The following is an 18,631-nucleotide window of genomic DNA, read 5'->3' as shown; positions in this document are numbered from 1 at the left end:
AGGAGAGAGATACCATTGTACAAGAATATACAGTAATTCAAACGATTTTGTTTCCATTGCTGAAGTCAGATGTTGTCAAGGAGATTTTGAAGGTGGCATATTGGCTCCTATAACTGTGGTTATTAAAAAGATTTAACCCAATCGAGGTAAACTGAAATTGGTAAGGAGCATGATTTGCATTCTCCCAAGCTTTTCCGAAGACCTTCGTTCCTAAGAATGCACAGAAGGCAAACACCAATTTCCCATATAACACTACTGCAAAAATCTCGATGGGGTCCTTATAGCAAATCTTCCTGAGTATTGTATTCTAATGATGGGCTGACTGCCACCAATGCTGTCATGCGCTCCACAGGACCAAACATACCATCTTGCACTGTGAAGCAGCGACTGGGTGGCACTGCTGCCAGACATCGTCGGGGTTAGTGCGGGGCATTTACCCTTGCTGAGCTCGATCTTCATTGTGACCACTTCCTGATGGAGATAGGCGATTGAAGTATCATATGGAGGTCAACTCCTGAATCTCTGAGTCTCAAACAAAATCTAAGATCATGAGAATGCATCAACCTGATCTCAGGTAAATGCATGATATTGATCATCTCCACACACACAGGCCAACTGCAAAGTACCCTAAATCTTTTTGAGTGTGCCTATCACCGTCCGGTCCCTCTCTCCTCAACATTCGAAAACCCAAGGTACTAACCATTCCTCAACACTGCACAAACTACTCTTTGAACTTCACAAAATCACCATGCAGTGAGAACCCTGGCAACAGTAGAACCTTCGTACCTTGGCAGCCACTCTACCCAAAAGCCTCAGCATTGATACAGGAAATCAAATACAGATCACTGTGCTCAGCACCTATCTCTGGAAGACTATCAAGACAAGTATTCAACTCGATAGGATTTGCTTGACAAGATCCTGGCTTCAATGCCATTATCATCCCCCCCTTCTCTATTGGCTGTGAGTTCCTGGTAATTCTAAATCAGAGACATCTCAAGCACTGGACGTGGGTTCCAGCAGGCTCGCGTCAGAGGAAGTCTTCAGAATCAGCTGGAAGACCGATGCACAACATCAGTGTTCTTTCTACAGCCAACATCAAGCAGTATGAAACACCACCTCCAGGGCGGTCCACTGTGACCGTATGGCTGAAATTCGCCTCCCAAATGCAAGTACTTCATTCTCTCAGTTAAGGTCCAAGAAGAGGGCTCAGGAGGGCACGTCGGAAGCACTTCAAAGACACTGAAGTACAGACCTAAAGAGGAGGCATCAACCCAACAAACTGGAGGACTTGAATGGAACAGCAACACAGTGGCGCCTAGACCATCACACAGTCACACGCTCACTTTCGAGGAGAATGATGTTGCTCATCGAGATAGAGAAACAACAAAGGAGGAAAAAAAGAACAAATCCAGCCCAACAACATGTTCCCTACCAAGCATCAACATCTTGTCACTTCTCTGAGGAAAATTGCAAGCAAGGAATTGGGCTCTTCGCCATTTTTAAAAAAACATCAACTAACCCCTTGCAACATTCATCCTTCGCATCGAGGGATAAGCTGAAAAAGATTATTTAAAATGAGGAAAACAGGTCCCATGTTTCAAGGATCAAAGAGATCGTATACTTCTAGGGGGAAAACTTTTGCCATGTATGACAGAATGAATGAAAACAGAGGAAATTCAAGGTATAAGTTCGTCACGACCTCCTGGGAGTTGGGAGATAAAAAGCTAAGAAGACGAGTAGAAGACAGACTGAAAGTCAAATAGGCAGAAGTTATTTAAAAATAATGGATTCAAAAATAAAGTGCTGGGAGCAAGAGCTATTATACTAGAACCAGCACAACTACAGTCAGAACTATCAAGCTGAAGGCCAATTATCTACAACCACAAAACAAAGATAATTTATGAAATGCATGCCCCATAGGCTCACTGGATTACTATTCCGACAAAGACAAGGAATAAAAATTACATATCGGGATTGATTGTACCCCTAGTTGCACAGCCTGCACAGAAAAATTGGGGATTGGGATTGTGGGGAAGGGAGAGGGAAGGGCATAACACTAATAACTCCTAAGTAAGTGTGCTCCTGAACAGAGCCTGGCATAAAGTCCTTTTATGTAGGTTGCACAAGAGGGCTGGGGCAACTTTAGCATTGACAGCAAGCCCTAGAAAATACCTACAGGGTGGAGAATCGGCAATTGAAGAACCATAAGTCAGCCAACAGAGCTGGATCAGAGAAGAAAGTTCCTGACTGCCAACCTATTAAAGTATAGGATGTTACTTTGCATAGCTTATGGAGATTCATCTGCCTGCATCATATCTCCTCACCCAAGGTGGAACGGATAAAAGACAATCTAGTCATTGCTTGTATTCTGGACGAAGTTCACAGTAAATTCACGTGAACAATAAATTAATGACCACGACATTTCAACAACTAATGGCTACACTTGAAATTTCAAAGCGCTGCAAGGCAGCGCTGCGGGAGGCGGCAGCGCTTTGGAACGTGTGAGTGTGGTCGGAGGGCCCGCTGGGAAGGCTCCTCAGCGCTGCACTAAACCACATCTTACAGGCTGTGCTGCAAGAAAAACACGGACGAAACTCTCTCTCTCAGCGCTGGGCTGCCGAACACCAGACTCAGAACTTCTAAAGTTAACAGTGACAGCACACGTATTAATATCTATAGTTTAAGCAATTTATGCTTGTGGCGTCTAGGTCTATAACTGATGGCAAGAATTGTAAATCGTGTCATCTGGTTGCTCAGTTACAGGCCATGATCTAGTAAATTTCTCTATGCTGTAAAAGGTAGGAAGTAATTTTACCTTCCTAACTTCTATTTACAGGTATCATTGCTTTCCCCTTTCACAAATAAAGACAAGTGTAATTGAGTATATATAACCCTGGAAGGAGCAACAGCTATGGCTGCCACAACGCCTGAACCTCTCAGATTGCCTCAGTACATGAAATCTAATCATTTATCACAAAATGAATGAACCTTTAGTATGTCACTCGTTGCCACAAACCTGTCTATCCTATGCCATGCACGGATTGTCTTGTGGTAGGCATTGGGTAGGACTTGAGAGACCTGGATTGGTATTCCTGACTCTACCACAGTATTCCATGTGACCTAAGAAAACTAATTAATCTGCCTACTTTAGTTTCTCCATCCTGTAAAGACCAGAAATACCACTTCCCTACTGCACATCGAATGAATGTGAGGCACAATTTATTCCAAGCAATTGAGTGCCTTCAATTACTACAGTGATAGCACCATAAAAAAGACTATAAATCAACTAAAATTATAATCAACAACAGAAATATTCTCTACTTGACTAAAATCTAACCCAATCAGGACCCGTCTTATATTTCTTCAACCTTAAACTTTTCTATACCAACCATTCGGTATAACTATTCGAAAGACCTACAGCTCACAAGCCGTTTGGCCAAAAAGAATTAGTATGATGGTGTCCACAGGTTAGAAAGCAATTTGAATAAACTGGATAAAGAAGCAGCAAGGCAGCCTTCCGTTCTTTCTACTTCAGATATTTTTTCAACAATTTGTCTTTGTGAATACACCAAAAGTGCTCACCTGAGCTGGGTCTGCGTTTTTTGGATCTGCATATTGATTAATAAAATTTTGGGGACCAATGAAACACCGACAGATACAATTATACAAATATACAAAGTACTAAAAGTGTTCCTTGATTGTGTTCCAAAAATACACGCAAGCGTTTGTGTTGTTATTTTGTAGTAAAGTTGGGGGTGAGCAAGTGGGAAAAATAAGGAGATAATGCCTTGAAATAAGATTTAAAATATTTTTTTTCTAAGTTTACTTATGGTGCTTTACATTTTTACATTTCATCTGCATTTTCAGCAAACAGAGATTATTGAAAATATTGTCTTTTCAGTCTCACAGCACATTGAATGATCAAACATAATTCTTACATTAAGTCATGATTACATGCTGACACAGCCAGTAATAAAAAGTTTTGGATTATTTTCACAGGACTGAGAAGGAAAAAGTGAATTTTTCATGCAGTCAGGTCCTGTTTAACCCATCTAAAGAAATATTCAGATAATACTTCTTCCATACCATATTGCTCCCGCCATAGAAAAACATTATTTTCTGCTCATTGTAAAAAGAAACATGAAAGAATCTCTTGCACAACATTTGTGCCACACAGGACAACCCACAACATTTTGGGCTCACCTGAAACGGGAGCTCAAACGAAGCCTCCATGCCCCCTCAGCCTTAGCCAAACTTGAAAGGTCTCAGTTCTGCTCTCCTGTTCTACTCTCAGTACTGCTTTGTCTATCTACCCAATAAAAAGACCTAAACAACTTAAAATGCCTTTTCAAAAACTTTTAAGTAACACTTAACTTAAACTGCCTGAATCACAAATGTAACTTTCTGTCGCATAGTAAATACTGAAATACTGGCTATGTTATCTGTCTCGAATAATCATAAGTGGTGCTTTCCGTGCTCTTGGTTGCAAAGATTTGAACTGCTTCCTGAAGGTGCACAGCCTGGGCCCATCTCATCTCTTTGAGATGGTTCTCAAGGCCGATAGCCTCTCCTGTTCATTGTGAAGTGTGAAGTTGTTTTCTAAACTTCAGCTTCGGAGAACCTGCCGTTCGTCCATGCTCGTTCTCCCCTTGCAACTGTTACAGGAAGTGTTAGAAGCTATGTGCAGAGCAAACAAAGCATTTGCAAAAAGGTGGTCATCTTATTTGTGAATATATTATTCCAGAACAGCCTTTGGAGTTGATCCTGCTGAAATGTATCTTGAAAGGGTTTTCAGCTCATCACCTTAATCACTCGCATCAATACTCTAGTACTCTGCATTGCTGGTGAAGGGCTTCTTCAGGTATAGTGGAAGGTTCTGGAATATCTTACAACATCCCAATATTATCTGCTGTGTTCTTTGAGCTGTATTGAAGCATTCTTCACTGACTGTATTGCATAATCTAGCACCTGGTAAAGAATTAAACTTTGAATTGTTGCTTGGGGTCTCTTATGGGATATCCTGTGCCTCGTATCATCAATGTCTTTCTCTTTGGTGACACTTGTATTCTTTGAATGGGTGGAAAATAGCTTTACTGTGAGTTCTCTGCAACTTCTGTGCACTCTCAGAGTGTTGATATCCCTCATCTGACCAGATAGACTGTAGGTATGACTTTGCTTTGTCCAGTTGTTCCATTGCTCCAGATATATTCAAGCCAACACCTTGGAATCTCTTTTACACATTTATTTCAAACAGTATGTGTCATAAACAGAATAAGTAAGAGTTAATAGCACGAGTACTTTATATCTCTTTTGACTGTAAAGGGTTCGAACGTTCAGTAAGCCTGGCTGTCACCTCGACAGAGGACCAATCAGGGGACAGGATACTTTCAAATCTTGAGGGGGGAAGTTTCTGTGTGTGCTATTAGAATTTGGTGATTGTTCTCTCAGTTCTTAGAGTAACCAGACGTGCAACAGGTTTCTCTCAATCTCTCAATACAGCGTCTTTCAGTTCAAAATAGTGAGTACTAGGTAGATAAGGAGAGTTAGGCTTATGTTTGTTTTCTTTATTTCCATTGTGCATTTGGCTGGAAGGAGTTCAATGTGTATTTGGCTGAAAGAAGTTCAAATTTGTATTTTGCTAAAAGGATTTTAATTTGTACTTGTATACTTAGGCTGGGAAGGTATTTCAGTGTCTATAGCTGAAAAACCCTGTACCCTAATTCATCTTAAATTTACAAAGATAATTTTTACTGTTTTCTCTCTTTAATTAAAAGTTTCTTGTTTAAGAACCTGATTGTTTTTTATTCTGGATGAGACCTCAGGGACGGGTCTGGATTCACCAGGAAATTGGTGGGGAGAAAGGAGGAAGGGGAGAGAAAGGGAAATTCTCTCTGTTTAGGATTACTGTCTCTTTCAGGGAGAGTCTGGGGGGGAGAGAGAAGAGGGGGGAAGGTGCATTTTCCTCCTGTTTAGAATTCAAGGAGTTTGAATCACATGGATCTTCAGGGAACCAGGGAGGGGAAGCTGGGAGAGGCAACAGTGGGGAAAAGGTTTACTTTCCTTGTGTTTAAGATCCAGAGGATCTGGTCTGGGGTTCCCTGGCCAGGTTTTGGGGGACCAGAGTTGTTACCAGGCACTGGAATCCTGGTTGGTGGCAGACGCTACAGGTCCTAAGCTGGTAATCAAGCTTAGGGGAATTAATGTGGTGCCCCATCTCTTGGACGACGGTATCGGGTGGGAATTATACCATGACAGTATGTCATGCCACACACTAAGCCGCACAGAAATTTGAAGTTATGTATTGTTCTGGTGATTCCATTTCCTTCTGCCACTGTTCTCCCATGAACAGTTTGTCATAAGTTATCCTCCATAATGGCAACTATGGCATCATCTGTCTTCCCAATTTGGTATTTGATAGGCTTTATCGCCTCCACTCCATTTTCCACCATGTGGCACTCAGTGGTTTCAGTGTCAGAGAGGATGTTCCCAGAAGTTGCTCAAAATTGCCATCGATGAGTTTATGCAGAGAAAAATACATAGATACTTTGAATTACATTAAAAAATCAGCAGCCTCACAAGCTAGAAGCTGATGGTGCATCACTGACCACCAAGTTCAGTGAATGAGAAGTGCATGGGACATAGAAGCTTGAGGTTTAACTCTCGGATTCATGTCTGCTGCCTCTGGTCTTTCCTCTCATGTTGGCACCATTATCGTTGCCCTGAGCTCTCATGTCAGCTATCATAATTCCCGTATCTTCAAGCTTTTTAAGAAGCATATTTGTCATACCAGCTCCTGTATGTCATCTATGTCAATAAATTCTGAAAATGCTCTCTGCAGTCACCATTGCAGGGATGTTTTCATTAGGTTCTGTTGTTGTCACAAAAGTCGCCATAAAGTCATGTGTTCCATATGGCTCATGTCAGATGTGCAGTCCAAAGTAACAGGAGATATCTTCTGAGTTCACTGTCTTGTCCACAATCTTCTGTTTGACTTTTGTTGCCATATGTGATGATTTGATTCATTCTTGAATGCTCCAAGGTAGTAGTGTGTGTTACATTCCTGGGTGGTGACTCTTCTTAGATGCTCCTGGAGTACAGCATCAAACTCAGCCATCAGCTTACAATTTTAAGAAGTTTCCATTTTGGTACATCACGCTGATCTGAAGTGCCATGCAGTGCTAGGTTTGGAGTAGCAAGCATTTTCACAATGGCAATGAACTTTTCAGAACATTTTGCCAGATAAGAGACTCTGATGCAATCTTCTCTTGATGCTGATCATCTAGGGTGGCCTTTAACCTTAGTCTCATCTCAAGTGCTTTCATCTATGGAATGTCTCTGGTGGTTTGCTGCCTTCTCATGGCAGCCAGTTTTCTACTGTCCTTATTTCTAGCCAGATTTTTCCAGTCCTTTGTTCTCGTAGAACCCAATGTGGATGGAACATTAGACTGGAAGAGTTTGCAACAAAAACAGTATGCAGCATTCTAGGTTTTTGAGTACATAAGCCATGGCCTCTCCACTTTGTCACAATTGGGGATTTCATGCCAGTAATGTGTTGGATGGAAACTTCTATTTTCATTGTCTTTGGGGAACATGATGTTATTCACTTGCTGTGGCCCATGCAGTACAAAGAAGTCCCTCAGGCTACTGCTCAAGTGGCTCCACAGTCCTGAATCATCTATAATTAAGAAAGAGGAGGTTACTTACCCTGTGCAGTAACTGACGTTCTTCGAGATCAGTGTCTCTGTGGGTGCTCCAGTTCAGGTGTTGGTGGGTCCCTGCGTCTTCGCATGGAGATTTTTGCAGCAGTACTCGTACCGGCCACGCATGCGAAGAGCCTGCCCTCCCACTCTGAGTATACCTTAATTGTATGCATGCATGGCCGGTCTCCTCAGTTCATTCTCTACAACGGAGGCTACCCCAACTCCGAAGTAGAGGGGAGGAGGGTGGGTAGTGGAGCACCCACAGGGACACTCATCTCAAAGAACGTCACTTACTGCACCGGATGAGTAACCTTGTCTTCGAAAGAGAGATGTCCCTGTGGGTGCTCCACTTCAGATGACTTAAAAGCAGTGTGTCTCAAGGAGGTAAGGACTTCAGATCTGATAGGAATGCAGTAGATAATACAGCTCTGCCCAAACGTATCAGAGAGAGGGACGTTAGTAAGGGCATAGTGTTTAACAAATGTGTGTTCATCGGACCAAATGGCCGCTTTACAGATGTCAGCCAGGGGAACTTTGCATCAGAAAGCCACAGAGGTAGACATAGATCTAGTGGAGTGAGTTCTGATGCCAGCTGGAGGTGTAACTTGTTTTATCCGATAGCACAATAGGATGCACTCAGAGATCCAGTTTGAAAGTCTCTGGGTAGAAATAGGCTCCGCGATCAAGACAAAAATTCTAGAAGAGTTTCTAACAGGTTGGGTTCTATTCAAATAGAAGGACAAGGCCCTGCGTACATCTAACATATGCATTGTGGCTTTGAAAGAGTTTGCATGTGGTTTCGGAAAGAAGGTCGGTAAGTGTATCGGCTCATTAATGTGGAATGAGGAATGCGAAGAAATCTGGAGTGTAATCTAAGGGTAAACTTGTCCTTGAACAATAGGATATATGGTGGATCTGCCTAAGAGCTGCTATTTCTCCTGCTCATCTGGCAGAGGTAATTGACACTAAAAATGCTGTTTTTATAGAAAGGTGTAAAAGGGAGCAAGTGGCTAGGGGCTCAAATGGTTGTTGAGTTAGGAAAGATAATACTAAATGAAGGTCCCACGGAGGGGTAGGCAGTTTAATGTCTGGATATAGGGCTTGGAGTACCTTGAGGAAATGCTTGGTGATCAGAGCAAAAACGGAGGTATTGTCGATTCTGTCATGAAAGGTTGTAATAGCAGCTAAATGGACTCTGACGGAGCTGAAAGAAAGGCCAGATTTCTTAAGGTCCAATAGGTAGTCAACTATGAGCAGGAGGGATACCGACATGGAAAAAAGTTGTTGAGCTGAGCACCATTGTGTGAATCGCTTCCACTTTTGTAGATAGGTGGTGCGAGTAGATTGTGTTCTGCTGTGTAGGAGCACTCTTTGAACTTGGTCAGAGCAAGCTAGTTCATTTTGGGAGAACCATGTAGGAACCAGGCTTTGAGGTGAAACATGGACTGATTGGGGTGAAGAAAATTGGCCATGTTGCTGTGATAAGAGGTTCGGAGTGAGGGGCAATGAAATTGGTGGTCGAATTGACACGCTGCTGAGGAACGGAAACCACAGTTGTCTGGGCCACGATGGGGCAATCAAGATCACCGTAGCACGATCTGTTCATATCTTTGTCAGAACTCTGTGGAGAACTGGTATAAGGGGAAAAGCATAGAGTAAGTTCGGGTGCCTGGGACCATGTCCCGCTCTGGAGCAAAATTCGGGACATTTCGTGTTTTTCGCAGTTGCAAAAAGGTCTATGGTTGCGTGACCCCAAATGTGGAATATGTTGTGGATGATTGTCTCGTTTATGTCCCATTTGTGATCCCAGGGAAAGCATCTGCTTAATTCATCTGCTGTGGTATTCATAACTCTGGGAAGATAGGTGGCTGATATCCGGATGTTGTTCACAAGGCACCAATTCCAGAGCTTTATAGCCTCTGTGCAAAGCGAGTGAGAACAAGCTCTTCCGTGCCTGTTTACATAGAACATGCAGGCAATGTTGTCTGTCATTATGCTTACATCTTGATTCCTGATTAGTGGGAGGAAGTGATGCAGGCATTGCGTATGGCTCAAAGTTCTAGGACATCTATGTGCAGGGAGGTTTTGGCTGAAGACTATAGCCCCTGGACTGTGTGGTGAGACATGTGTGTGCCCCACCCTGTGAGGGATGCATCAGTAGTCATTATGAGAGATGGAGTGTCCTGGAGAAAGGGGACTCCAGAGCAGAGGCTGGAGAGAACTGTCCACCACACTAGAGAGTCTGCCTCTGAAAGGTATGGAAAGAGGCTTGTTTAGAGTGTGCACATTCGGTCTGTAAACCATGGCCAACCAAGCTTGGAAGCACTTCATGTACAGTTGTGCATTTTGGATCATGAAAGTGCACGAGGCCATGTGACCTAGTAGTTGTAGGCAGTCTCGGGTAGTGACCTGGGGACTGTTGTGAAGTTTTGTGACCAGTAGTTTTATGGTGTTGAATTGGTCGGGTGGGAGAGATGCCAATCCCATCTGGGAATTGAGGTCTGCTCCTATGAACTCCAGGTGCTCGGTAGGACGTAATGTGGATTTGTTTTTGTTTATTTGTAGGCCAAGAGATAGGAAACAATCAATGGATAATGGAACGATAAAGCAGTGATGTAGAACCTTGAACAAAAATGCCAAACGTGATCTGTTTAAATATCAAGATAACAGGTGTCAATCTTAGACCTTGTCTGTCCATGTTTTTTGTATCCGTATAACATGTTAGGTAGGGTTATCATGTTTTACATATCTAGTTATCGTAGTACAATCTCTAATGTGGACTTAGTTGTACTGGTATAGTTTATTCCTCTTCCATAGCGGAATAACAGTATCAGTATAAACACATACAATTTTCTACACTCTGGGTCCTAGTGGCGCCCCCGTGCACCCCAGTCTGGCACCTGAGGTGGCCACCTCAGTTCGCCTCATGGTAAGGCCTGCCCTGGTGACACAGTGTAACTACACCAAAGAGAAGCTGCTAAAAGCCAGAAAGGCATGACATCTACCATGACTGGATAAAGTAAACAAATCATGTGTTACCATGTCTTTTAAAAACAACCAAACCAAAAAAACAACCAACCAACAGGACCAACCACTGCCAGATTCTTCAGCACTACCACAGGAGTTTTCCAATTCACTTCTAAAGGCGGAGAAAAGTCCTGCAATACTAGAAACTCTACCAACAGTCTTTACTTACCATTGCTTTGAATTTCTGTTTATTGTAATAACTGATAACATTTGTTCACTTTCAAAATATTGGTAGAATTACAATATTTCCTGGGGCAGAGGAAATGAGATTTCCAAGGCAAACTGCTGGCTACTTGAGATAACTAGGCTGGTGTCACTGACATACATATTGAATTATGGGAGAGAATTAAACAGACAGAATGCAAGTAGTCCATGAACACTCACCCATTGCTTCACGGGGAATATGGACAAGAAGAGAGCTTTTTAAAAGATGTCATGTAAAACAATGAAGCCCCATATAATTTAAAAAATACAGAGCATACATAAAGACTACCTTTCAAGAAACAAGTATTGCTAAAGGTATACTTGCAAGTAGGAGAATGTAAACTCTTTGTCGCAGAGAATGCCTTTTTGTTCTGTTTGGTACCTTGGTCCATGACTCGGACTCCTAAGTGCTATGATAACACTAATATATAACCACAACCATTTCCCAGACAAACCTTGAACTCAATGATGAGAACGAGACCTTGATGTGAAGCATCATGTGATTCCAGAGAGGGTTTTTAAGGAAGATTTTCAATGCCAAAGTATGTGTGAAATAGAGACTCTGTGAAAACCATAATCTTGGGAGTTTGGGTAGAAAGAAAGCAGAGAAGAGCAGTTTTAAGAGGACAGATCATCCAGAGTTTAAGATGCTAGTCTGGGACTCAGAAGACCCAAGGTTCAGTTCCCTGCTCTGCCTCAGATTTCTGCTGTGACCTTGGACAGTCACAGTCTCTCTAGGTATATGCTGTAATAAAAGACTGCAGTTGGCCCATGTCAGTTGACTCAGGCTCATGGGGCTCAGGCTGTGTGGCTAAAAAATTGTATTGTAAATGCTTGGGCTCAGGCTTGGGTGCCAGAGTCCAGGCTCTAGCACAAGCCTAAATGTTTACATTGCAATTTTATAGCTTTGACACGGGCCATCTGTGGGTATTTTATTCAGCGTAGACATACCCTCTGTGCCTCAATTCCCTGGCTTAAAAATGGAGATAACTGTACTTCCCTGTCTGAGGTGCTCAGTTACTATGGTACTGGGGCTATCTGAGTAACAGATTAAGATAGTTGATAAGAGATGGGTGAATCTACAGCGTGAGGGGCAACAGAAGTAAACATGCAGAACTACTATATAGAGAGAGATAGACAAGCTTGCATGCTTCATATCAAGGGTAAGATTAATTCCTGAGATTGTGATGTTGTTAGCTTTGAAACAATCTGGATTCTCCAATAACAGACAGGTATATTGAACAAATTAAAGCCATAGGTGTTAGAGTGGTATTAAGAGAAAACACAGAGCCTAGTTTTGTATCATCGAGTAGGATTTACTCTTGCAAGTAGTCCCAGTGAAGACTGCAGAATTAGTACCATAGAAGGCAATTCAGAATGCAAAAGCAGGTGAAACCTTTTTATTCTCTGTTTCAACCTACATATCAAGAAAAATCAAGAAATGTCCAGGATTTTCTATAAGAGGGGGACAAAAGAGGGCAGTGCCAGAAAATTAAACCAGTGTAAAGCTTTTTGATCATTAGATGGATTTCACCAGCTGCCAGATGCGTTCTGTAAGGGTGTCTTTCACGATTCCAATGACCCACAAGGTGACTCTGGAATGTCAACAATGTCCCTAGCAGCTGTATAGTCTGGAACTATGACCCGAGCAGGACATGCGACAGTGCATATTATTAAATGATGGTGTTTCCACTTTACAATTCTTAACAGATTTTTAAACATATATTGTCATTTTGTGGTTATGATTAGATAAAGTGATAATTACTGCCATGAGTCAAATATGATAGGTCAGTTTCTCCTGCAAATATTGTCATCATAGCACATTTCTACCACAAACACATTTGTGTTTCATCTGCAAAAGGGTTTACAAACATTAACAAACCCAACCCTCATAATGACCCTGAGATCCATAGAATATCCATAGGATATTTTTATTTCTGAAGCCTGAAAAATATGTTAGAATTAAGCAATATGTGCAAATACATACACTATGATCCTGCAATCCTTTAGGCAGATCAAACATTGATTGAAATTAAAAGGAGCTTGTCTAAAGACTGCAGGGTTGGGCCAATGCAGGATTAGGCTGACAGCATATATAAATACACAACTCAGTTCTCTCTACACTCTCCCTCAAAACTACTTCAAGTATTCAAGAGAAGTTTCTTGCTGGAACAAGACTTAAAACAGAATGATTCTACACAAAGAAATATACTTTGCCAGCATCTCCTTTTGTGTTGCTGATTCCTGCAGATATTTCTGTTACCAGGCACTGCAGGAGAAAGCTCTTAATCCTGTGCTTATGACCTCACAGGGTTTTGCTATGATAATGCCCACTTTAGTATCATAAATTGAGCATTTTGAATTCAACAAAGACTGAAGCAGAGGGAGAACACAGTTAGTGAGAGATGGCCTTCCTTTCAACAGAAATGTTTGTTAAGCAAGCAAGAAAAGAATATGAAATGCATGTGAAAGGTGAATGGTTTTTGGCTTCGGAGTCATACTATTTGGAAACTTCTCAAGTAACAAGGGCATACTGTATTTAACTGTAGAGCCTTATATCATTTAATCATTTAAAAGGGGGGAAATTAACAAATAAACACTAGAGGGGGCTGCTGTTCTATTTAAGCAGCTTCTTGGCTTTACTGTTTTCAGCATAAATTGTTATGCATTGAAGTGTGACAAGTATGAGCACACAGCTCAGCTGTCTAATACTGAAATAATGGAACAATACTCAAAAACAATATCAGGGAGCAAGGACCAAAATCAAGAATTCTGCACCAGGAGTGAATAATACATTTTACAACTACACACTGTTTAATAAACCCTTTAAAATACTCAAAGGGGAAAACAGAATATCAACTGGGGGAGATAAAAGATTTTTGTCATTTTATAACCCATTAACAGAAATTCTCATTGACTTCAGTGGAAGCTAGATTTACCCCAGAGAATACATGAAGCAAAAAAGAGAGACACCTGAAAGAGGATGAGCAGAAAATGTCTCTTTATTGAATACTCCAGCTAAAAAATGTAATGATTTGGCTTCCTGGTATTGACATAGTTCTTAATCAAGACTGTATAGTAGGTTGTAAGGGAATATGAACTCAGTATAAATATAGATTTTATAAAAATAATAACAGAATTTAGGTGTTGAATAAATTAGTGAGCCACAGATAAGAGAGCTAAGAGGCATCAGGCTAGATTCATAAGAGCGTGTAAAGAGAGTATAAACTGGCATAATTTACACCTTCTGGATCTTCAGATATACAAACAACACTTATTTAGACAGTCTAAGGCCAGGTCTACACGACGCGTGAAAATCGATTTTAGATACGCAATTTCAGCTACGAGAATAGCGTAGCTGAAATCGATTATCTAAAATCGATCTACTCATCTGTCTTCACCGCGCGGGATCGATGTGCGCGGCTCGCCATGTCGATTCCGGAACTCCGTTGGTTTTGGTGGAGTTCCGGAATCGATGTAAGCGCACTCAGGGATCGATATATCACGTCTAGATGAGACGCGATATATCGATCCCCGAGCAATCGATTGTAATGCGCCGATACGGCGCATCGTATAGACGTGGCCTAACACTCACATCGCTTACCAGTGTACAACTTATAGTCTGTATACATCATTTTAATTTGGTCCCGCTAGTCTATTACCCTGTACTACTTTAGGAGTGTCTTCTACACCAACCCCCCTAAAGGTTTTATCGAGTCTAGTCTTCAGTGTTGCTGGCTCAGAACTTTTGCCCTTTTAATATTTTAACAGTTGAAAATGTTTTCTTACTATCAAATTTAAATGTTCCTACTTTAATTTCATATACTCAATCTGTGTTTTAGCCACTTTAAATAATTATTCATTTTTATCTTATTCTTTCTGAAGTACTTATGGGTGGTGATCTCATATCTCTCTTCTCATTTTTCCTGTAGAGTCCAGGCTTTACATGTTGAGCTCCCTTAAGCTCTTCATAAATTATAGCTGCTAATCTTCTGATAGCAAACTTATGGGCATGTGTGCTAACTGTGCTGTGCCCTGGACTGTGGAGAGGCAAGGCCAAAAGTAGGGGGAGCCAATGTGTCCATGTGAATGAAGCAGCTACCTCCATTTAATGTTCAGCATAGGAAGGGCCAATGGAAGAGCAAGACAGCAGACTGAGATAGATTGAATGGGAAGAGAAATGACAGAAGCAAAAAAGGGAAGGAGCAACAGAGTAGAAAAGAAAGAAGGAATTAAAAAAGTACCCTATAGCCTTGTCTGTTCACAAAAGTAGTACCTCTATAGATATTTTAGTACAATCTCTAATGTGGAATTAGTTGTACCAGTATAGTTAAAGTGGTACAATCATCTTATTGTGGATGCAGTTATATTGGTGTACATGTGTTTATATTGATACTGTTATTCCCATATGGAAGGGGAATAAACTATACCACATTAATATAATGTGGTAAACTAAGTCCACCTTAGAGATTGTACTACGATAACTAGATATGTAAAACATGATAATCCTACCTAACGTTATATGGATACAAAAAATGTGGACAGACAAGGCCTAAGATTGACACCTGTTATCTTGATATTTAAACAGATCATGTTTGGCATTTGTGTTCAATAGGGTTCCACATCACTACTTTATCGTTCCATTATCCTTGTTTGGATTCCCTCCAGTGTACAATATCTCTATCACAAGGAAGCACAAACTGTACACAGGACTCCAAGTGAGGCTTCAGGATGGCTGTATGAAGATGAATTAATATCTACTTATTTTTACATACAATGAATGAACCACCATCTGTTTTGCTTTCTGAAAATATTTTGTTAGAAAAAATTAAAGAAATTGGCAGTGACAGAATGTGTGATCTTTTGTTTCTTCTTAGATAAGTGCAGGAACCATCTATTCCAATTTACTCACCTACCCCTGACAGCTTCCCTTCACTATGTCCAGCAACAACATTTCTAGAAATAAGGATTCTGAAATATGGATTGATGGATATCACCTATTCCAGTGAAGGCTGAAAACTGTCAAAATGTGGTTTGGAACTGAGAATATTACTAATGTTCAACCAGCACAAAATTTGATGATAACAACGACACTTTTGTTTAATCCTAACCATTAGTATAGACCAGGGATTCTCAGACTATGGCTCAGATGTAACCTTTTGTTCACAGTCCTCCCTGATGAGTCACAGAATGGAACATTATGAAAACTGTGAAGTAGGGCAACAGGCAGTGGTCCAATGGTGGATTTATATTTTATGGAGAGATCCACAGGATGAAACAGTTGAAGGACTGCTTGCAGATAGTGAGTTTCACGAGACAAATACACTTTAAGAAAAGAACCTTTCAACTTGTTGACTGTAAGTTTACCTTATTAAGAAGTACACATCTAGCTCTTAACACCTTTCATGCGTTTGTGTATGATGGCATTTTTACAATATAGTAAATAGTATACAATGTCACAGCTCTTATCAAATCTTATTCTCTCAAAGATCACATTCGTTATTGCCCAGAGAAGCCCTGAAGCAAGACAAACCCAAGTCTGAGCTCCAATTCCAAATCATGTATCTCTAATAAAACCCAAACTCTCAGATCTGAGCTAAAACCTTTAGTGCTGCATATTATAAATCCTTACATATAGTTTTGTATTTCTTAATCTTTTTAATTCTTCTGTAAACTCATTTGATCTACAGTTGAGTGCTCAGTCCAGTATTGGGTATAATCCTCTACATCATTCAGTTGGCAAGCTCATCACACAGTCCTTCATCTTTGAAGTTATCCCTCTGAGAAAGAAATTATCTGATCTTAAACACAGCATCATTCATTTGGTAAACTGAATGAATGCACAATATCCATAGTTAGCATTTTCAGTCAGCCCCTCTCTGAACTGTTAGACAGCAGTGTGAGATCTTGTTTTTTTCTTTTTATCTTCTCTTATTTGGGATCCAATTCTTTACCTTTGTTCTATCAAAAGGTTGGGAGTTGTAACTGCCTGATATTGCAGAGAGAACAAAGACCCATTGTATTAATTTAAAGCTATCCTCAGGTAAGCTGCTACAAAAATGCTAACAAAGTATACAGCAGTTCTTGACTGAACTGAGAATTTCCCACTTTCCTTGCTGGTTACTCACCGGAGGTCCTGGTGATCCTGGTTTACCAGGGAGTCCTGGTTTACCTCGCCTTCCCTGGAAACAACAACAAAAAAAACAGACATTCATAAATATTACATCTGAGGATTGATTTGGAATAAAATAATCTGTAAAAGCAAGATTGTTTGTACTGTTTATTAACAAAAAGATCAAAAGCCATCCAAAGCGGAAATACTTTTTACCATTTATTGCAGCATCAATAAGAACTTATTGCCTCAGAAAAGTTCTTAATAACTATGGGAAACAATGTATCTGCACCACAATAATTTTTACTGGCACATTTTTCCAGCTAGGTTTCAAGAGTGAAAGCATATTGGTAGGGAAGTAATATATAACAAACCCATTATCTTGACAATGTCCAAATAAATTACATTTTATTTGATCGCTCAATGGCCTGGGATGTAAAACTATAATGCAGCTGTCACCATAAGCCATATAATAATTGTACAGGTTGAACATAACCAATTTAACATACACCCAGCACCCTATTTCTCAAAGGTGATTTTCTGCGGTGTCACTAGTGAACTGAAATATGTGTCTTACTTATTGATCTCCATTACTTAAGTCATTTGTCACCTACTCAGATTCACAAACAGCTAAACCTCGATTTCAAGAGCTAAGCAGTTATACAGGAACCCAAGACCAGAAGAGAGTGGACTAAAATCTTTGAGCAGTCATACGTCTACTGGTATCGTTTAAAAGTTTATGTATTTCACATATGGTCTTGAATTGTTATGCTAACACACCATTACTTAGCTTATAATCAAAGGTTTCTTTATGGCTGATGGAAAGGAAAACCTTTGCTGATTCAAGTCAAACTGATAACATTTAATTAGAGATATTTTTGAGGTTTCATTCCTTGGGGTTTCTTCCTCCATAGTCCTATGTTACTAACAAGCTAAGAATGTTGTGATTGAAACTGAAATCATGTCAATGACCCATTAAGATTAATCTCAGTTTGATGTGTTTTTCTAAACTCCTTTAGAACCATTAAGATTTATGCTATGAATATGGAATGGCAATAGTGTAGATTTTGTATTATTGATCCTTCATATGGAAAGAGTTTAGTTATGTTTCAAGCATTTTTCTCTGTACACATTTCTGAGCTGGAGCCATTGCAGTGTAAACTGTGAATGAGTATTAAGACCAGTATGAATTTCAATAGTATTTATCCATAACACCAAAACTTAACAGTGAAATTTTTTTCTATTTGCAATAGACACTAACTAACCTCAATATTTCACCTATATATATATGATATGTTCTTATTATTGGTAACTTTTTATTCTGAAACACAAAGAACCATATGCTGCTTTCTGATACACATCCACCTTTCAGTGACTTCAGCAAGGTTACTGCAGACATATATGAAGGCAAAAAAGGGCTCAGAATTATTATTTAATTCACAGGAGTTCAAAAACTAAGGCCACCAATGCCTTTCCTTGCATTCTGTAAATACACCTGTGTCATAAATAGATAGCTAAGGGTTAATGTTTCTTTTACCTGTAAAGGGTTAACAAAGGGAACCAAACACCTGACAAGAGGACCAATCAG

At 40.4% G+C, this 18,631-nt stretch overlaps 1 protein-coding gene across 1 annotated transcript in view; it reads right to left on the bottom strand.

Moving 5' to 3' along the window:
- Positions 1-18,631, bottom strand: part of COL19A1 (collagen type XIX alpha 1 chain) — a 335,594-nt gene that overhangs the window by 111,305 nt on the left and 205,658 nt on the right. The window contains exon 16 of the mRNA XM_075063425.1: positions 17,060-17,113. Coding sequence (XP_074919526.1) covers positions 17,060-17,113 — 54 coding nt within the window. The remainder of the gene's footprint in view (positions 1-17,059; positions 17,114-18,631) is intronic.

The sequence above is a fragment of the Chelonoidis abingdonii genome, chromosome 3 (genome assembly GCF_003597395.2).
Source record: "Chelonoidis abingdonii isolate Lonesome George chromosome 3, CheloAbing_2.0, whole genome shotgun sequence".
NCBI classification, from domain to species: Eukaryota; Metazoa; Chordata; order Testudines; family Testudinidae; genus Chelonoidis; species Chelonoidis abingdonii.
Note: the sequence above shows the minus strand (reverse complement) of the source record. Positions and strands in the feature narration are given on the sequence as shown.